General features: G+C 36.4%; 2 protein-coding genes across 2 annotated transcripts; one reads left to right on the forward strand and one right to left on the reverse strand.

The window, feature by feature from the left end:
- Positions 2,902-12,634, forward strand: LOC109842850 (eukaryotic translation initiation factor 2 subunit gamma-like). Its single transcript, XM_020411753.1, has 9 exons — positions 2,902-3,005; positions 3,304-3,440; positions 5,725-5,786; positions 6,396-6,508; positions 6,590-6,692; positions 10,206-10,433; positions 10,535-10,753; positions 10,955-11,215; positions 12,089-12,634. Exons 2-9 carry the CDS (start codon positions 3,335-3,337, stop codon positions 12,389-12,391), a joined length of 1,395 nt encoding a protein of 464 aa, XP_020267342.1. The 5' UTR covers positions 2,902-3,005; positions 3,304-3,334; the 3' UTR covers positions 12,392-12,634.
- Positions 13,301-18,942, reverse strand: LOC109841688 (caffeoylshikimate esterase-like). Its single transcript, XM_020410632.1, has 8 exons — positions 18,706-18,942; positions 18,492-18,585; positions 18,316-18,348; positions 15,378-15,524; positions 14,131-14,261; positions 13,831-13,968; positions 13,616-13,714; positions 13,301-13,549 (listed from the first exon to the last, which is right to left on the reverse strand). The coding sequence occupies exons 1-8, from the start codon at positions 18,724-18,726 to the stop codon at positions 13,301-13,303; spliced, it is 912 nt and encodes a 303-aa protein (XP_020266221.1). The 5' UTR covers positions 18,727-18,942.

Consider the following 20,058-nt stretch of genomic DNA (forward strand, 5'->3'; position numbering starts at 1 on the left):
GCTGCTGTTTTCTGCTCGTTGCTACCGCCGAGCGATGTTTCGGACGTTACCGAGAGAGATAGAGAATGAGTTAGAGTGTGATACAAATTGGAGGTGATAGGCAACATGTAGGGCTACTCACCAAAGAAGAAATCGGCAGAAATAGAAATTGGAGGTGATCGAAAAGTGCGTACGAAGTCGGCACAAAACTGTAGTTTTTTGCAGTGCAATTTCTCGCAGTTCGGGTTTGTTCTTTGCTGTTCGGAGCTTTTCGCCACTATCTGGGCTTGCCGGAGGTGGGAGGAGGTTGTTGGGGTCGTCGGGATATCTCTGTGGGCTCCGCCGAAGGTGGGAGGAGCTTTTCTCTATTCCCAAGAGCCTAGAACTAAGATGAATTAGAGTTAGAATTAGTTAGAACTAACACGGGGCAGGCTAGAACTAACATGAGACATGTTAGAACTAACATGAGGCAGATTAAAACTAACTTGAGAGCCCAAGAGATTAGAACTAAGATGAATTAGAGCTAGAACTAGCTAGAACTAACATGAGGCGGACTAGAACTAACATGTGGCGTGTTAAAACTAACATGGGGCAAGTTAGAACTAACTTGAGAGCCAAAGAGCCTAGAATTAAGATGAATTAGAGCTAGAACTAGCTAGAACTAATATAAGGCGGGCTAGAACTAACATGGGGCGTGTTAAAACTAACATGGGGTAAGTTAGAACTAACTTGAAAGCCCAAGAGCCTAGAACTAAGATGAATTAGAGCTAGAACTAGCTATAACTAACATAGGGCGGACTAGAACTAACATAAGACGAGTTAGAACTAACATGAGGTAAGTTCGAACTAACTTGAGAGCCCAAGAGCCAGAACTAAGATGAATTAGAGCTAGAACTAGCTAGAACTAACATAGGGCGTGCTAGAACTAACATGGGGCGAGTTAGAACTAACTTGAGAGCCAAATAGCCTAGAACTAAGATGAATTAGAGCTAGAACTAGCTAGAACTAACACGGGGTTGGCTAGAACTAACATGTGGCGGGTTAGAACTAACATGTGACACGTTAGAACTAACTTGAGAGCCCAAGAACATAGAACTAAGATGAATTAGAGCTAGAACTAGTTAGAACTAACATGGGGCGAGCTAGAACTAACATGAGACGTGTTAGAACTAATATGGGGCAAGTTAGAACTAAAATGAGAGCCCAAGAGCCTAGAACTATGATGAATTAAAGGTAGAACTAGCTAGAACTAACATGGTGCAGGTTATAACTAACATGTGGCGGATTAAAACTAATATGGGACAAGTTAGAACTAACTTGAGAGCCTAGAACTAAGATGAATTAGAGCTAGAACTAGCTAGAATTAACATGGTGTGGGCTAGAACTAACATGAGACGTGTTAGAACTAACATGGGGTAAGTTAGAACAAACATGAGACAAGTTAGAACTAACTTGAGAGCCCAAGAGCCTAGAACTAAGATGAATTAGAGCTAGAACTAGCTAGAACAAACATGGAGCGGGCTAGAACTAACATGGGACGGGCTAGAACTAACTTGAGAGCCGAAAAGCCTAGAACTAAGATGAATTAGATCTAGAACTAGCTAGAACTAACATGGGGCGGGTTAGAACTAACATGGGGCGAGTTAGAACTAACTTGAGAGCTCAAGAGCCTAGAACTAAGATGAATTAGAGGTAGAACTAGCTAGAACTAACATGGAGCGGGTTAGAACTAACATAAGACGTGTTAGAACTAACATGGAGCAAGTTAGAACTAACTTGAGAGCCCAAGAGCTCAAGAACTAAGATTTTAGATATAAGATCAAGACACAATTATTTTTCCCGATTAGAAAAAAGAAAAGAAATTGAGGGTGTTGTTGGTTCATCAACAGAGGAGAGTCACAAGTAGAAAAATAAAGAAGACATTAAAAGTCTCATTAGAATTGAAGTCAAAACTAGCCATGTCATTCACTTTCTTTTTTGACTTCAAAACCCGCCATTACGTCCACGAGCCTCAACATAAAAATACAATTTTGAATTATGTAAATCACGAGACTTCTGTGAGCCCTTACTTTTTTGACACAAGGCTAAGTCACACATGAGAAACAAATGAACTGAATACTTAATTAAACTCCTTGATTTTCTTCTCATATCCAGCAAACATAACAAGCCCGTTGTGGGATGCACAAAATACTTCATTAGAGGTGACACCGCTCTTTGCTGTAATATAAGCTTTTCATGCAACCTAGAATACACATTCGTTTGCTAGATAAAACTAAAACTAACTGTCACATTTTTCTGAAATTAATGAATGAATGGTAAGTATAAAGAACTTCTTCACTTACTTGAGGACGAGGTGGAGAGCGGCAACAGCTAACTCCGGCATGGTCGAGGACGAGGCGGGGAGCGGCGACAAGCGACGAAGACGAGGTCGGACGGAGGAGAGGAGGCGACGACAAATTCGAGGGCGAGGCGGAGAGCGGCAGCGGCGAACTCCGACGTGGTCGAGGGCGAGGCGGGAAGCGGCGGCGNGGCGAGGCTTAGGGGTCTGGGCGGAGGCCGCGACAGCGACGGCGAGTAGGGCGAGGGCCAGAGAGACGAACTTGAGAAAGCCCTTGGTTTTAGAGAGAGAGAGAGAGAGAGAGAGAGAGAGAGAGAGAGAGAGAGAGATGAGAGAGTTGGGTTTGAGGGATTGAAGAGTGGGGATAAGGTTATTTTGTGGATTTTAGTTTAGCTGACATGTAATAATTACTAAAAAATAACTGCAGCACAAAGTGTCACACTTCAAGGGGTTGAATCACATAGGAAAAACTAGAAGGACTACAACACATGAAGTTTCTGTTTTTGAGGCATGGAAACATTTTCCCCTATTTTTTTTATCAGCCTTTTTTTAATTAATAATTAATAATAAGCCAAGGCATAAAATCGGAAAGAACAAAGACTATCGTAACTCCTTTTCCTCCATCGAGCCTCTTCGCCGTCTTCGGTCCAAAAATCCGCAAAAGAAAAATCTAAAGACCAAAACAGAGGTAAAATCTCTCTGTTCAAAATTCAATCTTGTAAAAGCCCGATCAGATTTCGTCCTTCGCTGAGATTTTAGGGTTTAGGAATTCGATATCTGATCAAGGTTTAGGGTTTTCCATATCGAAGTCCAAAAGCTAAAGAATGAAAAGCGAACAGTTTCTCTGCTTTAAGTTCAATTTTAATTCCTTTCACAGGAAGCAATTATAATTACCTTGCATCTGATCTCACTTGGTCTTTGCTGAGATTTGAGGGTTCAGGATTTTGGTATCTGATTGAGGTTTACGGTTTTGTTTCTTGGTCTAGGGTTTGGAAGTAGAGAAAAGATCGAGCGAAAATGTCTCGAAAAGGATTAATGGAGCAGGATCTAAGTAAGCTGGACGTGAACACGCTGACTCCGTTATCGCCCGAAGTGATTTCTCGTCAAGCTACTATTAATATTGGTAATTTTTTTTGTTTATATTATTGTTTTATATCTTTTATAGTTCTTGGTGGAATATATGGGAAATTATATAAGTTTAAGGGTTATTTGCACTTCAATTACCCAAAGCCTCATCCTAACATCTATTTTGACAGTTTGATGCCCCTAACGCCTCGTTTGGTACGCGGGAATGAGTGGGAATGGAAGACAATTCTAACTCTTTATTCATGCGTACCAAACACGATGTATTTTTAGACGCTAGAATTGTTATTCCCACTTCTTATCAATTCATGTGAGAATAGTTATTCCCAACCATTTGACAAGGAATTGATATTCCCACTTAAGTGAGAATAAAAATAAATAAATAATCTCAAATTATACCCTCCTTAAAAGATACGAATATATATAAATTCTCATTCATATGAAAAATTACTTTTATAGAAATAATATCATTAGCTGCTCGTATAAATATATAAATAGATGTAAAATATTAAAATACTATTCTTTAATTGACTTTGCCCTAGTTCCATCGCGTCAACAGTAGAAAAAAAATCTCATCTTCGCCTCGATGCGACTCGGTTAGGTAACCATTATTTCTTTTTAAAATATGTATGTGTGGCTAATCTTTACCTAATCTTTACAGTAATTTTTTATATTTTGGCAACTCGGTTGCGTAATCTATTAGCAATTAGGTTAGTAAATATTTGATCTTTAGATGTATGATCTGAAGTTCCATTGAAGCATATGTGCCTAATCTTTTCAGTAATTTTTTCAAAGCACTCACAACAAGAAATAATGTGCTTAATTAATGAGATTGGAACTTTATATTTTGATTAGAGATTAACATGTTTTCTATCCCTTCAAACTTTTTAGGTTAACATGTTTTCTACTCCTAATCAATTTGTTTGAAAGTTAAAAGGTGCATTTGAAATTTCATAGAAATTTTATATACAGACTAATAGTTAACATGTTTTTCTAATCCTTCAAAAGTTAGTGTTTTTTCCGATCTCTCTCTACATGCATGCACATGGAAATCAGTCACAAATCATGCATCATGCATATGGAATTCAGTCTATTGTATAATTTTGTGCATAGTGATGCTAGTTGCATTAGCTGCTCGTACACGTAGTAGACATGTAGCATTAAAAGTTAGAAATATGAAAGTATAATTATTTATATTAAAAAATAGTTTCTATGAAAATTATTTTTTAATTAGTATGCCAAAAGTTCAAAATTGTTGCTGAGGTGGTGTACTAAAATATAACTATCATCTGGAAATTTATTTCTATAAGAAAAAATATTATTTCTATAAAACTTATTTTTTCTAAAAAAAATGAATTATTTAGTCATTTTTAAAATATCTTTATGTTTTTAAAATTTTGTGTTTTTATAAGGGCATTATTAGAAAACTAAATATTATTCTCATTTGTGAACAAATGATACCAAACATGGGAATGAGAATAAGATTGTCATTCCCGTTTCATTCTCTAAACGCGCCCAAACATGAGAATGAGAATGCACATTCTATTCCCAAATCTATTCCATTTTATTTCTATCTTCTTTCCGTTCTCACTTGACTCCATTCCTGCGTACCAAATGAGGCGTAAGTGTAGAAAGTTGACTTTTTTTTGTTCAAGAATATTTATAGAGAAAAGTGAATGAAAAAAAAAAATCTTCCCAAATTTCATTGAGTTTGGGGAAAGGGAGGAATAAACCAAGGGCTTTGGGGTATTTAATTGAAAAATTAACGTGAAGATGAAAGCATTGGGCTGTCTAATTGTCAAGAAATGAATGATGTTTATCTGCATATGTTAAGGTAGAGTTGTAGTTGGTTAAGGAATCAAATAAAGAAATCAAATTGTGTTTTAAGCATATGGAATGGGTTTTTTGTAGAATCTTGTTATTCAAAGAAGTATTTGCATTCTTGTTTGTCTCTATACTTCATTCTCATTGTTATGAATTAGTTAGGCATGGAAAAGAAGTCAAACACTGGAGTACTATGATTTGTATGGTAGAGCTTAAAGTAAAAGAACTTATCGAGAATGCTATTTAAGTTGTATACAGAATCATATGATTTAAGTGGCACATAGAAACTTCTATTTAAAAAAATGTCTTATTCATGTGGCGCATTGTGCATGTCTTTTCTTGCGCCCATGTTACTATATCTAAATTTCTGTTGCAAGAATGAGTACCTTATCATCAAAAGTTTTGCATACTGTTACTCTTTTTGGGCTAACCATCATAGCAGAATAGATATTGTAATTCTCGAAGTTTGATTGCTTATATCTATTGACCATTTATTATAGGTACTATTGGCCATGTGGCTCATGGAAAGTCAACTGTGGTGAAGGCAATATCTGGTGTTCAGGTACTATGCTTCTCTTGGTTTTAAATTCATTCTGGATTCTGGAATAACTTCACTGTCCTAGTTATTATATTTTAGTTCAAGAATGCAATTTCATTATGATTTTTGATGTGTTGCTAGTAGGTAGTTCCAAGGAATAATGCAACTCATAGTGTACATCAATTCAATTTGAAAGGCGGGTTGGTCGCTTTGGTTAATAAGACAAAGTAAACAGTTACAAATCCAGAAAATCTATAATGTTATAATATGTATGGATTGTAAACATTATTGACAATATATATTGTTGTTTTTTATATACGTTCTGCAGTCCTGCTCCATTGTTTCATTTGTTATGTTACTAAAAGGATCGTTCATTTTGAATTTTTGCAGTATTATCCATCTTACATGTTTCATATATCGTTTAGAGAAAATATATATTTGCAAATTTGGAAATTGGTTTGCATCCAAATATGCATTTATTTTATGATTAAAATATTTAATATTTAGTTACATATTGTGTAATGAGAACTTATTTTATTTTCTATAGCCAACAAAAGCTTTTTTTTAGTTACACTTATTTATAACACATTAGTTTTGGTTATGACGTCTTTTGGATTTATGTATCTAATGCAGACTGTTCGGTTTAAGAATGAGTTGGAGCGAAATATTACTATCAAACTGGGTTATGCGAATGCAAAGATATATAAATGTGAAGATGATAGATGTCCTCGGCCAATGTGCTACAAGTATGATGCCTCAGAAGAAATGAATCTGGTTTCTGTACATATCTATTTTTGGATGCTGATGGCCTATTCTGATGCATGCAGGGCTTATGGAAGTGGAAAGGAAGATAGTCCTTTATGTGATGTGCCTGGTTTTGAGAATGCAAGAATGAAGCTTTTGAGACATGTTTCATTTGTGGACTGTCCGGTAAGATGACTTTGCTTAAATAATTTTTGCAATACTTTGAGACATCTAGTATGAAATCTTGTTAAGAATATGAACAGAGATCTTATAGTTTTTTATTCATTTTTATTTATATATGCTAAACTAGCACGGTCCTCTATCCATATAGGTATTATTTTCATCCATGTTATCAGATATGTGATTATTATCCAAGTAGATCAACTACTAAGATGTTGGCACTGGGGCAACTATGGTATGCAAAGACTTGTAAAGGATTGACCGAAATGATAACCATCCTGGAGGTCATATAGTCTGCCTGTCCAATTAGGTTGTGATCTTTAGCACACCTCTATGCAAGGAGAGAAATTAGATGAAGAGGAAAGTTAACAAGGCTTGCCATAGTGCATAGTGATCTTTGTTCTCACTTAGTAAACAGAAATGCCACAGAGCCAGATATATACATTCCTGCACATTACTTAATTGCACAAACTGTTAACTTATACATTTTATTTCCCCGGAAGAAATATGGAGTGTTTTCCCTGTCATTTTATATACCTGTTCTTACTGTGCGAGAATTTTGAAGTATTGCTTATTTGCGGGATGAGATAGCCAGGTGAAATCTATCTGACCACTAATCTTCCAGGATATAAATTCTCTTCGTATCTACAGTTTCATAGACCAGATAGTTAACAACAGCTTTTGGGTTTTGCATTATGTTGACAGCTATTATAACTTTCCGTCATTTCTAATGGAGAAAGTATAGGTGACAATAACAGATGGAACTCATATTATTGTGGTATCAATAGGAATTTTGTTTGGTTGGTTAGCTGCCAACGAGCCCCTCATTGGAAATCCCTTGTTTTTGTTTTCTTTGCAAACTCAAGATGTAAACTTTTGTATATATTACAAATTCGAGATTTAACCTAGAAATACTTTTAACTAGACTATAAGATCTAAGCTTGTGATGATATATTGTACAAATTAGGCAGGAAAACTTCTCTTTGCCTTTTATAGCCATCATATTGCAAGGAGGCAAGGGACACTTGTCCCTTGTCACCTCTCATGTTCCACAATGGGGATCAAACTAATCAAGCAAAGAGTTTCCTCACTGGAGCTGCCAATATATGCTTATTTTTTCAGGCAAAGTTACCTGAAACTTCTACACGATAATTGCATTTGCATGTCAAGCACTCTCCAAGTCAATAACCATATAGTTAATAAATCTAAAAACTTTGTTAACCATGCAATTTGTGATTTGGAATTAACAGAAAAGGATGAAGTAAAGGAGGGGAAAAAAGAAAAAGAAAAAAAGCAGAAAACTTCACTGAACCTCCTGATTTGTCAAAATGTTATTCAAAGACCAGAAAGATTCTGGATAAAATCCAAACAGAGAACTTTGAGGGAATTTTTGTGAATTTTGTTCCACCCTAGTTCCCTAGGTAAAATTTTCACTGCAAATATGTGCCAAATAAACCTGGATGATTGCAAGAATGAATTAGAGATTGACCCTTGAACCTTTGCAGAAATTGCAAATAGGCTAAAGTGACTTGAAAGTATTATAAATATGTAAATAAATCCTAGTAAGAGACAGTGTTAAGTTTAACCATTTGCTAGTCCTACCTACCCACTTTGGCCTTATTTGGACCATGACTTGAGATTAATTGGTCTATACATGAGGATGGTTGTTGAGAATTTGTTTCTATTCAATGATATTTTACTTTGCCTCACGATGAATATGATATATTGATACTTTTCATATATCCTTGGACAACCTTGAATTTTGTTTCTATTCAATGATATTTGAAAAGAAAGTAATTTAAATGTCTCAATAATTTTTATGAGTTTGCATGCTTATCAGTGATTTGACATGTGATCATCTTTGAGCCAGAAGGCTTAAGGAACGTTGTTGAGAATGTTTTCTAGTGTCATCACTATTGACATTGGAGTGGTGACAAGTAATATCATTGAGACGTTTGTGCCAAATTTTAGGCTGTTGTTGAGTAATGAGTTAGTGAATATACTGATTTCACACAAAATGACTAAATGCAGGTCAATTGTTTAAGGCTTAATATATTTGACAGCAATTGGCAAGTATAATGGACTAGCTCCCAAAGTACAGAGTTAGCTACATCAGTAACCTTCGGTTGGAGTAAATTCACAATTAAACCCATAGTTACATGGAACGTGGTTTGTTCCTTATCACAAGAAGGGAATGGAGCATGATAGGCCACTTATTTGGTATCAGGGTTGAGGAAGGCTTATATGGTACCCTAGGGAATGTGGTACGCTTTAGGTTCGGTTTTTAAATGTAGGAATTTGAGGTTCTGCAAGAGGCAGATTCAAGAAACATGTTAGTCGATATCAGTATGGTAAAAGAACCTTCATAATCATGGTTCAATAATAAGATGTGCATACTTTTCTCCCTTAGTTTGTCACGCATTTTGTTGTTCATTTTTCTGGGAAATAGTTATTCTTTTTCAAAATTTTAACCGGTTTGAATTTTAAAATGGGTTGCATTCCCCATGATCCAGTTCACTAACGTGCCCGGTTCCGGAACGATTGAACCTGGGTCGTTGTTTGCTATAGCATCTCATGTTCTTAACAACTATGGATAAACTAGTTTAGGTTTCTTCCCACAATAGTTTCACACAAAGGAGCCAACAAAAAAAAAGGAGAAAGGGGAAAAAGAAAAAAAAAGAAAAAAAACATCCTGCCATATCTGTCTGTCATCATTCGTAGCTTCACCAACCTGTTGTCGATTATCTCGAGCTGCATGTGTTCACATGCATGGTTGCCTATAGTGTCATTCAATCAGTTTGGCTTCAAATTTATAATCTGTTAATTTTCAGATTTCCCTGTGTTTGGCAGGTATTATGATCTTTTTTCCCTTAGGTATTTGATTGTTGGAACTTCTAAATAGCATTCTGTAAATGCCATGGAAAGCTAAAATAGCCATTTCACATTTACTGGGAACTAACTAGTCTGATTTCTTTTTGTTCTTTCCAAATGAAACTTCTTGATGGTTCTTAGAATATCAATAACTGACCTTTTATTTCCGCTATCCTACTTTGGCTTTCACTTTTTGGATTAATTAGTTCTGTGGAATTCGCAGTGAGTGGCGTACTCAATACTAATTTAATTTATGTTATGAAAATTTAAGTTATGATAATTTAGTTTAATTTATGATAATTTAGTTTATGATAATATTTAACTTGATGGAGGAGATGGCCCAGAACAGAGCAGAATGGACGAATAGGATAGGATTCATGTAGCCGATCCCAAACATTTGGGGTGAACGTTTTGTTGTTTGTTTGGTTCTGTCGAGTAAGCAACGAATGACGAACTCAATGCTAATCAGCTTGTTGTTGACTCTGTTGCTCTTTACATAGTTTATTGACTATAAGTTTCTTAATATTTACCTGTGTATGGACGGAATAACTCTGGTTGAGTATATGCATGAGTTTTTGTTGGCTGTGCTGAAAAATGTTTATATGCACTAAAAACTAAATATGCTATTGCTGATGCTTTCTGTTCTAGGGTCATGACATTCTCATGGCCACGATGCTTAATGGAGCTGCCATCATGGATGGAGCTTTGCTTCTCATTGCGGGGAATGAAAGCTGCCCGCAGCCTCAAACTTCTGAGCATCTCGCTGCTGTTGAAATCATGCGTCTCGAACACATTATAATTCTACAGAACAAGATTGACCTTATTCAGGAAAGTGTAGCAATTAATCAGCATGAAGCTATTCAGAAGTTCATTCAGGTCAGTTTCATCCAACTATTTAAACTTTACAGAATTTTAATTATTATCCCAACCTGCTTTCATTTGGACGTTTCTTAAATATCAGAAAGTGATGAGTGCAGGGAACAATTGCAGATGGTGCACCTGTAGTGCCGATCTCTGCCCAATTGAAGTACAATATTGATGTTGTTTGTGAGTACATTGTCAACAAAATCCCGATCCCTAGGAGGGACTTCAAATCACCACCAAACATGATTGTGATCCGTTCATTTGATGTAAATAAGCCTGGCTCTGAGGTTGATGAGATAAAAGGTGGTGTTGCTGGTGGAAGTATCCTTAGGGTATGTCAATCTATATGCTTGTGTCTTCATTACATAAAATTTTCATCATTTTGTCATTGTTACATGAATGTTCTGAGAATGTCTGTGAAAAATGCGGTATAAGTGATTACGGCTACATTTCTTTCATATTTTGGTAAATTTCCATACAAATCTTTAACCCGCGTTGTTTAAGGACATAACTCTCCATATCTCTGCATGTAGGGAGTTTTGAAGGTGAACCAGTTTATTGAAGTACGTCCGGGTATTGTTCTTAAAGATGAAAATGGGAACATCAAATGTACACCGATATATTCTAGAATCGTTTCGCTATATGCCGAGCAAAATGAACTCCAGTTTGCAGTGCCTGGGGGACTCATTGGAGTAGGTACAACTATGGATCCAACCTTGACTCGTGCTGATAGGCTTGTGGGTCAAGTACTCGGTGAAGTTGGTTCATTGCCTGATGTTTTTGTTGAGCTTGAGGTTAGCTTTCCAGCCTTTGGTCATCTTTATTCATGTTCCAACAGTTAATTTCCGTTTCGCCCTCTGTTTAAGGGCGTTATTCTTATTCTTGCTTAATGTAATAGGTTAAGGAACTGCAAAAACAAATGAACGACCATTTACTTTTTCTCCTTTTTGTGGGTAAATTTCACAGAAACCCCTTGAAATTAAGGGTATTTTTCACAAGACCTTACAAACTTCATAACTTAGAGAATCCCCAAATATGTCTTAGTAAAATACTGACTTAAGATGTTGACATGCTTTGAACAATTTTACCCATAGAATAATTTTCACAAAACCTCCCTAAACTTTGAGGACTTTGCACAAAACTCTCCGAAACTTTTTGAGGAATTAGCATGAAACCCCCTAAATGGGTTCCAGTAGCAATTCTCGCTGGAATTTCTGCCACTCCTCTGCCACCATCTGTCTCAACTTCTATAAGTTCTCTCCCTCTTCTTACCAAAGCCCTTCAACAGTCCCCAGCTCCTATTAAATTTCCTTCCTCGTTCTCCCTAATAAATGTAGTTTAGACCTTTTACTCTTTACATTAACACCATTTTTGGTAACTCCCACCCAATAGTTCAGGAGGGTTTTGTATAATTTTTTTTTGAGAGAAGGGTTTTGTATAATTTTGAAAGTTCAAAGAGGTTTCTTGCTCATTTATAAAGTTAGGTGTGTTTTGTGCAAAACACTACAGAGTTGAGGGGATTTTGTGAAATGTACCATTTATTCGTCATGTTGCTTCTACTTTAGATCAAATGTTGGCCGCTTCTTTTGAGTTAATATACAATGTTAACAAATTAAAATAATATGAAATACAGAAGCCAGCAAGTCTCAAATCGCCCACATTTTCAGGTTAACTTTTTTCTCCTCCGGAGGCTATTAGGGGTGAGAACCAAAGGCACAGAGAAGCAAGGAAAGGTGTCAAAACTCGCAAAGAACGAGATCCTGATGCTCAACATAGGGTCCATGTCCACAGGAGCTCGAGTGGTCGCTGTGAAGAACGATCTGGCCAAGCTCCAGCTCACTGCACCAGTGTGCACCAACAAAGGAGAAAAGGTTGCCCTAAGCAGGCGAGTTGAGAAGCACTGGAGGCTCATTGGGTGGGGCCAGATTCAGGCGGGGTCCACTCTTGAGGTCCCACCCTGTCCCATTTGATTTTGAACACCAGAGAGAGAGAGAAACAAGAAAGAAATACACGGTTTGAATTTTTGGGAGTTGTTTGTGTGGTTATTATGTGGGAAGGCAGGCAACTGCTAGGAACAATTTATGTGAGATGGAGAAGAAAACATACTAATTATTTTTGTTAGTTTAGTTTAGTTTTGTTCGTTGCTTTAGATTTTATGTCTATTGCAGCTTATTTTCATGGGTTAATTGCACATTGACTCCTCTTGAGTATCACTCGCGTTGGAAATTATTACCCATTGGAAAAATTATTACCGGCGTCGTCTGATTTTGGCAGATGGAGCTGATGATGGAATTTTTTTTAAAAACTCTTTTGCGCTACCTGGGGCAAATATTATATTGGGGTGAAATCTGAGGGTAAAAGAGGCAAGAGGTTCCATCTAGGAGGTACAAAGTTAATAAGTTTCATGAGTGAGATGTCCTTCAATTTTTTGAGTTGATGCAATGCTAGACGTCTCTGTATTATAATTTTGTATTATGTTATGAGTTCGTTTATAAGTTGATAGTTGATTCATGATAGAACTGTAATTTTTCTGTATTTCTACCCTCAGGCTTCTTAGCCAACCAACATAAAGAACTGAAATTCTTTCAACGTTGATTAATGATGCAAACAAAAGGCCATCAGAGACAGAAAAGTCAGATACCTATAAATACGCATTTATTTCTTATTAATTCTATGGTCCCATATCACCGTCACACCTTCTGTTTTCACCACAAATCCAACTAACAAAGCGCACGATTTAATGTCAGCATCCAACCTCACATTGAGGAATGAGGCTGCGTCCCTCCCTTCCACCCGCACAAGTGAAACCTCACGTGCCGCCTCCGCCGCGTGCCTCTCGCCGTCCTCCGTCGGCCCTCTTTCAAGCCCGTAACTCTCGGTCAGTCTGGCCCTCTTTTACCCGGCCACGCCATCCCGTCGCCGTGCGTGTCGTCCAGCCAGGCGACGATGTCGGCGCACACACAGCCCTGTATATTATCGTCCATAGGCTCACTCAGCGCGTGCCACATCCCTGGATACAGCTTCATCTTCTTGTCTGAGCTCCCGGCGTTCTCGTAAAGCGCGCGGCTCACCTCGGGGTCCGTCACCGTGTCCGCCTCTCCGTGCAACACGAAGAATGGCATTTTCACCTGTTGACGTAGTTTCCTAGAGTTACTTAACATTCGTTGTTACTTAGTCCACGATCATTTAAGTACCTGAGCTAGGCTGTCCTCGAGGTTCATGCTCGTCCTAAGCAGTTCTAGCGCGGTCTTGAGCCTCGGCTTGTCTTGATAGATCAACTTGTTGCTCCGAATCTGAACGCCAAAGATTTGCAACGGACGTTCGCGTAAAAAGGAATTTAATTAGAGTTAAGAGAAGTGGGTTACCTAATAACCTAAATTTATTACAAAACGAACCAAATGAAATTTACCTCTTCACGTTTAATTGGGTCTTTGAAGGCTGAATCGATAACATCTTTAGCGGGAACAATCTTCCACTTTGGTATGATCTCTTCCACACGAGTCAGAAGATTGACCACGACCGGGTGCGGCTTCACCTTTTCTGAAATCTAGTTACAAATCATTGCGGGGAAAAAAATAAATAAATAAAATTATATTTATGTTAAATTGAATTATTTTTTGACAAATAGAATAATAGGTTTCAAAGCACAATATTAGAGGATGTTCATGTTAATTAATTATAAATAAATAAATAAATAAAAAAGAGTTACCTTGCACATAGGGGCAACGAGGACTGCGCCATCCCAAAACGCGGGGTCCTTCCTGTGGAGGAGAAGAGAAACTGCACCCCCCATTGATTCTCCATAAAGGAAACGGCTCTTGTCTCTGTACTCTTCAAGTTCTGGTTAATTACCATAGAAATTGAGAAGGACAAATATTCAATTTACCATCGAAAAAAACTTGTAATGAAGAAAAAGTAATTTATTCTATTTGTTGGCTAAATTTCACAGATGGGGGGGTTTTGCGCAAATCGTTAGCCGTTTTTTTTAATGATAAAAGGTTTAAACTATCCTTCTATCAAGCGTATAGGATTTATAAAGTTGAAAAGAGTATGCTCAAACGTAATACAGTTTAGTGGGTTTTGTGAAATCTCTCTTTTATTTTTTTTTTAAATTTATCTTTCCAAGAGAAAAAGAAAAAAAAAACTTTTGCGTACTTTCTCCCACCCCCACCACATACTTTTTGAGAAAGAGTTAAGGGATCCTTTGAAGTTTGAAATAAGAGTGGGCATTTAATGCTTATCAAGAAGTCACATAAGTGGAGTATCAAGTGCATCCGAGTCCATAGCATTAAATGTGCATCTAAACGATGTTAACTGATAAGTTATTAGATTTCGAGTTTCGTGCCTAGATCCAAGGATTAACATTATTTAAGTGCATATTTAACGTTGTACAAAACTAATCCAAATAACTAATTTGCTTCCAATATTATTTTATACTCTGGATCTTTGCAGATAACCAATCATGATCCAAAACCTTAAGCTTTGATTAAACTTCATACTAAAATTGTTAAGGGTCCATTAGATTTCCCAGATGAGTTCTCTGATATGTCTATACATAATTTTTTTTTTGACTGGAAGTCTATACATAAATTTAAAATTTCTTACTGGGTAAATTTAAATAGATACAGGAGGGGGTTTTGTACAAAACTTCCCTGAACTTTCTCAAATGAGAGAAGCTTACCGTGATTTTTTCATAAAAATATAAGAGAGTTTACTTTTACTAAGACGGTTTGTTTGGATCAGGATTCATAGAATTTACAAGTGCAGTTTAGAACTTGTGTCTTCATCTTACTGTTGTTTATGACAAATTTCAATAGCCCACGATGGGTTTGTGTAACTTTGAACGCGCACCATTTTTATCTAATTAGAAAGTTTAGAAAAGATTATAAAAAAAATTTAAAAAAAACTAATAATAAGGAAAAAAAATTAAAAAAAAAAAACGTAAACTGAGATTACCGCATATTGATTTGAAGAAGCGATCACAATCGGAGACAATATTATCGAACTTTTTGATGTAGCACCTGGCGCCCATCGATCTCCCGTGTCCCTCATAATCAATCCCAAACACTCCGTACCCCGCAGCAGCCAACCTACTCCCTACTCCTGCAATTAATCGCAGCCGTCAACTTTCGGATCCAACGGTCAGATTTCGCGTCGTCTCCTACTACTTAAAAATCTCAAGCATTGATGAGAGCATTCATGGCCGTGATGGGAGAGGATTCCACCAACCAACCGAAAACTTGACCGTGATCAATAAATTTTGGGGTCAGGTTAAAACAGGGCTCAGACTCATACGGTGGGCCCGCACTTTAAAAAACATGAATTTTTTTTTTTAATCAGGAGACAAAAATATCATTCATATGTGTGTCATTCCGTCAATATAAAACCATTGTATTGACCACATCATGTGTCTGGCTATCCATTATTACCCATGAGAGGATTTCATGGTCAAGAACAGTCAGAGATTCTAAGGGCTTGTTTGTTTGCCTAAAAAAATTAAAAATCAAAGAAATAGAAAACTATTAAATCAAAGAATTGTTTTGGGAGTGTTTGGTTTGCTAAAAAAAGAAGGAAATCAAAGAAATGAAGATGAGTTGTCACCTTATTATAGGATGATGTGAGCGATTTTTTAAGAAAAATTGTTTTGATGTTGTTTGGTTGGCGAAAAAAATAATGAAATAAATTATAAGAAACCTATTTCTTGTAATAGGTTGTTTTCTTTTGCTTGGTTATTTCTTAAAAATAAGAAAATATATGAGATGAGATGAGATGAGTTGTCATTATATTATTGGATGATGTGACCCACACTTAAGGAAATTATTTTCCTAGCTTTTTGGGAGGAAAACAAAGAAATAAAATGTTAATGGGATGAGATGAGTTGTCACAATCTTATTGGATGATGTGAGTAATTTTTAAATATGAGATGAGATGAGTTGAGTGGTGTTGTGGATGAAAATAATATTTTATTAGATGTGGTGGATGAGTTGTTGGATGAAAATAATATTTTATTAGATGTGATGGATGAGTTGTTGGATAAAAATAATATTTTATTAGATGTTATGGGTGAGTTTTAAGGATGGAAATGTGTGAAATTGTACTTTTTGAGTTTTCTTGGTTTGAATTTCTATTTTTTAGTTTTTTAGGAAATAACCAAACAGCCCCTAAGACTATCCTCTATCCTGTCTATGAATGATTCATAACATCCTCTTTTATATTCAAGCATTCGAACGAGATTCCTGTCTCTTCTAGGGGAAATCATACGGAAGGTGGAGATCATACTACGTGCCTTGCGACTAGTTCTAAGTTAATGCAGTTATTATACGATATCAGTGCAATCAATAGAATGTATCTAAAATATGGTGGAGACCATCGGTACTGAACCAGTATAACTAATAGGATGTAATCATAATATTATGTTAGTATAACTGTCAATATTGCGTTAGGACAATCAAACTGCTGCATTAGTACAATCAGACTACTTCGAAATCTCTATTGGGTACACTTGTCACGATCTCCTCTCCACGTCATTTTCTACAAGGGACCAATTTAGGAAATCTTTTCTGATGGTTATGTATGTGACATCATGCATGCTTGCTTTTTAAGCCGTGAAAAAAAAATATATCACAAAATATAGAAGAAGACAAGGTAAAATCTAAGAAGACGACGGAAATGATATAGGACAATTATTAGTTGATCTGACTCTACCGGTGATTAAAGTGTTGATGTCATTGTTCTAGTAACATTCAATTTTTTTTATTCAAGGGGTAATGGGAGGTGGATTGGTAGGTTCACCCAACAAATTAAAAACAAATAAATGGTTGGTGTTTTAGTTTCACCAACCAATCTTAATTGGGTCAAGCCTTAGATGTAAGAAATTACTTTATATATATATTTTAGTTAGAAAAGTTAGATGTGGTGGAATTGTACTTTTGGAAATATTGATCTTAAATTATAATAACGTTATAACAGTAATATACGTTTTAGAAAGTTTGCATAAAAATGAGTGTGGGGGCACAAAATAAAATATTTCTATAACTTTTACTTTACATTTTCAAATGAGTTGTGGTATTAAAAAAAATTTAGAAAAAAATCGTTAGGGATAAATCGGGTCCAATGAAATCCGACCAAGAGTTGATTGGCCCCTTAACTAGGGTTAAGGGGCTGAGAATCAATTTTAACCCAAATGTTATACTAAGTATTAACTCTTATTCTTATTTTAAACTCATCACTTCTTATCCTATCTAATGTGAGACTACTCACATATTAATAATCTTAACATCTCTCTCTCTCTCTTAATTTGAGTACAGTTCAATCTTCCATCATACTTCAATCTTCCACGAGATTTATTAACATAGTCTAAACTATCAATCATGTGCCTTCGGTATATGACTATGAAACATCTGTAGGATCTTTCACCACTTGTGGCCACCACTTCTCTTGTGAACTAACCAGGCCATATCACTACCCCTATAAATTACAAGTTACTGCTCAATTATCACTTCATATGTAACTAGTAGCTGATATACGAGCTAGCTCTTTAAAAATGGTACATGCGGTAATAAATGACCAACTTAAATGAGGATACAGCCTAGGATCTCTATGCACAAAAAAAAAAGTTTTTTCTATAGAGTGCTCATGGACACTCAAAAAGAGAGGAGAAATATAGAGAAATGAAGTATGCACATAAATTAATGCAAATCATGGGGGCCCATAAGCTATTCATTTATCTCTATCTCTCTCATCTCTTATAGAGTGCCCATGGGCACTCTATAGAAAAACCCAAAAAAAAGGTGCCTTTTTTAACCATAAAAAAGAACCTAATATTTATTTTCTCAATGAGAAGGGAATGTGAACGAGTTAAAACATGAAAACAGATCAAGTCAATCTACATTACCTCTCATGAATTCACTGCACTCCATGCCATAACCTGCAAAACTCAACAGAAGAAAAATAATTTTCTTTTTTTAGGAACACTGGAAGAAAAATGTTGAGGAAATGAAGAACGAGCTAAAAACAAAACTAAAAAAATTAATAAATAAATAAAAGTGTTGTTTGTAATTTTGTTCTTACCATGGCAAAGGAAAACAAGGGCCTTGGGTGAAGAAGAAAGAGGTAGCCATCTACACGTGAAGAGTTGCACACCTCTCGAATTTCTAATGTAATCCTGAAAATTTAACTCATGAATTAACTCACAAGCTTGGAAAATTTTATAAACAGAAAAAGAAAAAAAGAGAGATGAGAAAACTCTAGAGAAAGAGATCGAGCTCTAAAAGTTTTTACTAACTTCTCGGTACTCAACCTCCATGTTGCTACGAGACACAGAGAGAGAGAGAGAGAGCGCGTGTGTGTGTTGGTCTTAAGGTAGAGAGAAAGGGAGAGTTCAAGTTTGTTTGGGATACAAATTATATGTGGAGGGTTTAGCTTTCAAGGGAAAGTGGAGGAAATGATGTGAGAGAGAGAGAGAGAAGAGAGAGAGAGAGAGAGAGAGTTGTAGTTATGGGCAAATGTAGCGAGAGAGTTGTAGTTATGGGCAAATGTAGCGTATGGAAGTGGAAATATATGTGGCAGTCTAGCATCGACCTACTAGAAACATTTGTATACCATTAATATGAGAGAGACAAATATCTTTATCCATAATCCAACATAAATGCGTCTAACCGATCCCAATATTTTACTAAATATGTAGCTAAATATCATTCAATTTTAAAAATTTCTCTTGTTGATTATCCTGGCCACGGCTACTACCCGTATCTATTAGCCTTTCTATCATCGATTGCTTGTCAAAAAGCTTACATTTTCCCCGTCTAGAGCTTGTAGAACTTGTACGTTAATGTGTACTCATCAAATAATCATTAAAAATAATATTTTATAATGTTATGATAAGCAAGAGCAATAATAGTCTAACCACTATCAGTTTTTATTTTCATGTTCTATACAAAGAATTCAATAAATTTTGAAAGACAATATACTTCAAGTATAGATCAATAAGAATCTCCAAACCAAAAACAATATGAATAAGTCGAAAATACTTATTAAATTTGCTTTCCTTTTCAAAAATCTTATGTGGTCTTAAGGTAGAGAGAAAGGGAAAGTTCAAGTTTGTTTGTGACACAAATTATATGTGGAGAGTGTAGAGATGGAGCTCAGAAGTGGATTCAGGCAGCAGACAGATTGGCGGTCGACCGCTGCGGTCGACCGCGTTCGTGCACAGGAGGCTCTGGGCGTTTGGATCAGTGGCGGTCGACCGCGGCGGTCGACCGCAGAAGTTTCTGCCGATTCTAGGATTAGTAAGACAGGAGTTTTGAGCAGATTGAGAGGGTTTTCTTTGGGCTTCTATTCTAGGAGCAATTGGAGAGATTAAGAGTGAGTTGTTGAGGGTTTTGGTGAGAGATTGTAATCCTAGTTTGTTCATCTTGATTTCTAATAGTGAAAACTCTCCCCTCCTTGCCCCGTGAACGTAGGCATCTCGCCGAACTACGTAAAACTGGTGTTTGATTGTTTGTGCTATTGATTTTGGTTGGTTCTTTATCTTTCTCAGCGATTGGTTTGGTTTCTCGAGGCACAACAATTGGTATCAGAGCTCCGGGCAACACTTGGGCTTTTTGGAGGGGTAGATCAGTTGGGAAGTTTCTCTAGA

This window comes from Asparagus officinalis, chromosome 5 (assembly GCF_001876935.1).
Source record: "Asparagus officinalis chromosome 5, Aspof.V1, whole genome shotgun sequence".
Taxonomy (NCBI): Eukaryota; Viridiplantae; Streptophyta; class Magnoliopsida; order Asparagales; family Asparagaceae; genus Asparagus; species Asparagus officinalis.

What these genes read in the sequence shown, in the direction of transcription:
- LOC109841688 (XM_020410632.1), bottom strand. Translation starts at nt 18,726, where the DNA reads ATGGAGGTTGAGTACCGAGAA. An exon ending in TGGAGGTTGAGTACCGAGAA is followed by an intron (nt 18,586 to 18,705) that starts GTTAGTAAAAAC and finishes TTAAATTTTCAG; the next exon opens with GATTACATTAGAAATTCGAG. An exon ending in ACCCAATTAAACGTGAAGAG is followed by an intron (nt 13,715 to 13,830) that starts GTAAATTTCATT and finishes TTTGGCGTTCAG; the next exon opens with ATTCGGAGCAACAAGTTGAT.
- LOC109842850 (XM_020411753.1), top strand. Translation starts at nt 3,335, where the DNA reads ATGTCTCGAAAAGGATTAATGGAGCAGGATCTAAGTAAGCTGGACGTG. An exon ending in CTATTCAGAAGTTCATTCAG is followed by an intron (nt 10,434 to 10,534) that starts GTCAGTTTCATC and finishes TGATGAGTGCAG; the next exon opens with GGAACAATTGCAGATGGTGC. An exon ending in ATGTTTTTGTTGAGCTTGAG is followed by an intron (nt 11,216 to 12,088) that starts GTTAGCTTTCCA and finishes CCACATTTTCAG; the next exon opens with GTTAACTTTTTTCTCCTCCG.